The 2,134-nt window shown below is 41.9% G+C and overlaps 1 protein-coding gene across 1 annotated transcript in view; it reads right to left on the reverse strand.

The window, feature by feature from the left end:
• The window catches only part of T265_12059 (hypothetical protein), a gene marked incomplete at both ends in the record, with an annotated part of 18,406 nt that overhangs the window by 14,067 nt on the left and 2,205 nt on the right, over positions 1-2,134 (reverse strand). Inside the window, one exon of the mRNA XM_009178986.1 lies at positions 1,221-1,464. Within this exon, the coding sequence (XP_009177250.1) occupies positions 1,221-1,377 (157 nt within the window). The remainder of the gene's footprint in view (positions 1-1,220; positions 1,465-2,134) is intronic.

Genomic DNA, 2,134 nt, shown 5'->3' on the forward strand with positions numbered 1-2,134 from the left:
AATAAATAAAATAAATAATAAATAAATAAATAAATGGTGTCTTGCTAAATTGCCGCGAGTGCGTTGTTCGAATTTCCGGGAATCAAACACGAGATTCTTTGGTTCAATTCTAACCACCTTTGAAGTTTCTCAGAGAACAATTGGCATATTTTCGAATACTACCAGAAGGAAGTAGGTGAGTGAAGGTGAAAAACTATATGAAGCGGAAGTCAACGAACTGGAAATCCGGAAAGCATACTTAGAAATGAATTTTGTGTTAATGAGAGGCTCAAATGAGTCTCACGTTCATGATGTTTTTCAACTGAATGCGCGACAGGCTCCAGGCTTCGATAGGCACGATTTTCGAGATATCGAGGTATGCTTCTTGAAAGACACTCGGGAACTACGCCTGCTAACGAGGCCCATTAAGAACGGAAACCCTAGTGAGCCGTCAAACAGTTTTCATCACCCTTATGATTAGTGTAGCCTATCACCAAAAGTACTTGGGTTACCTGGAATATCGTGCCAACTGAAACCTGAGGTGTCTTCTGTGCCACTTATTTAGTTGGATAATGTATTAAGTGGATGCTTCAGTTGAGCCTCTTGTTAAAGCTTAAGTGCATTTCACAAATAGCGTACAATTCGGTAGCTCAGCAGACCGCAAGTTTGATGGAAACACAGGAATTACATCTACCTGATGGGATGAGACCGATAGTTGACCGTCGAAGAGTTTACAGTAAGCTTAACAGCGGATAAAATTGTAAAGCTGACAATAATGGAGTTGGACCTTTGAAAAACAGTGCAGCTTCTTCACAGCGTTTTTAACAACATTAAGTGGTGTTCTACGCGAGTTGGGACGACCAGGTAATTTGTCATCGATTGCAGGCATGGGGAGACAACCAATATCGAGCAAAACGTCACCGCAAATGATGTTCATATATTCACCTTGGGTCCACAATCTGAAAAGCAAATCATGGCCCGGCTCAAAGCATGCCACCCCGACAACAAAACAATTTCCAAATGGTTTAAGAACTGAGCAGTCGCTCACAGTAAGATCCGCGACGTTACGAACCCTCAAACAGAGCAAACCGGCCCTGTGCTATATCCCTATTCTTTCAAGCTTAGGAAGAATTTCAGATATTCCAACGCAGTCTGACCAAACTCAAATTGATGCGACATAACGGATGACGACGGCAAATTCAACCCAGGGTAACTAATCTTAACCAAAAAAAGCAGCCCACCTGTGTCAAACGCATATGCTAAATCCGACATATTTTGTATCACGGGCCGGAACATCCGCAACCCTCCCGGAAGATCCAGCGCAGCCAACTGGTTCAAGATAGACGGGGTTGTTCGTAGGGCTTCGGTGCAGAGCATGTTCGCAAGACCATCGGTCATTCACCGTCCGTTGCCGTTCGTTAACGAACAAGTCGAATAAAACAAATCAGTGGTGAACACGCATGAACCGTGTCAAGCCGAACAACGCTGTAATGCAAAATATATCATAATGAAAGTCATATCGGAAATAAAGTAGTGAATGATATGGCGGTGTACAGAAGCATAGTCGTGTTAAAACCACCAATACTGTGGTTAAAATACCGTACAAGTATTTGTTCCAGTGACATGGGCCACGAAGAAACTCTTCCGAGTAACCATAGTCAGACGAATAACGCCTAAACAGTATGAGGTTTATACTTCTGTGGTTCATCGGCAAAACAGAATCCAAGTGATCTTTTAAGATATGAAAGCGAAGGGTTATCTACCTCAAGCCCAGGAAACTGGGAATAGCGCATAAGCACGCGTAGGCAGTAGGTACCGTCTACAATCATATCGAAATAGTACCGAAGGACGATATAATTTTTGTGCATCTTGAAACCCTTCCAACTTGGACGATTCATGTTTCTTTGCCAAAGGATGTGACAGCTCAGAAAGTTATCCGTAACATTCTCCGCTAAATGGACTGAAAGGCCCGAAATAGGTACCAAACCACACAACCGAAAATGACAAGAAGAGTGGGTCAGAAATTTTACTGACCAAGATCTACGTTGTTCCTTGCGAAGACAATTAGATGTTTTCCTGAATGACCAGCTTGCGCATATAATATATATATATATATATATATATATATATATATATATATGTGAGGATAGCATTT

Source organism: Opisthorchis viverrini (genome assembly GCF_000715545.1).
Source record: "Opisthorchis viverrini unplaced genomic scaffold opera_v5_754, whole genome shotgun sequence".
In the NCBI taxonomy this organism is placed as follows: domain Eukaryota; kingdom Metazoa; phylum Platyhelminthes; class Trematoda; order Opisthorchiida; family Opisthorchiidae; genus Opisthorchis; species Opisthorchis viverrini.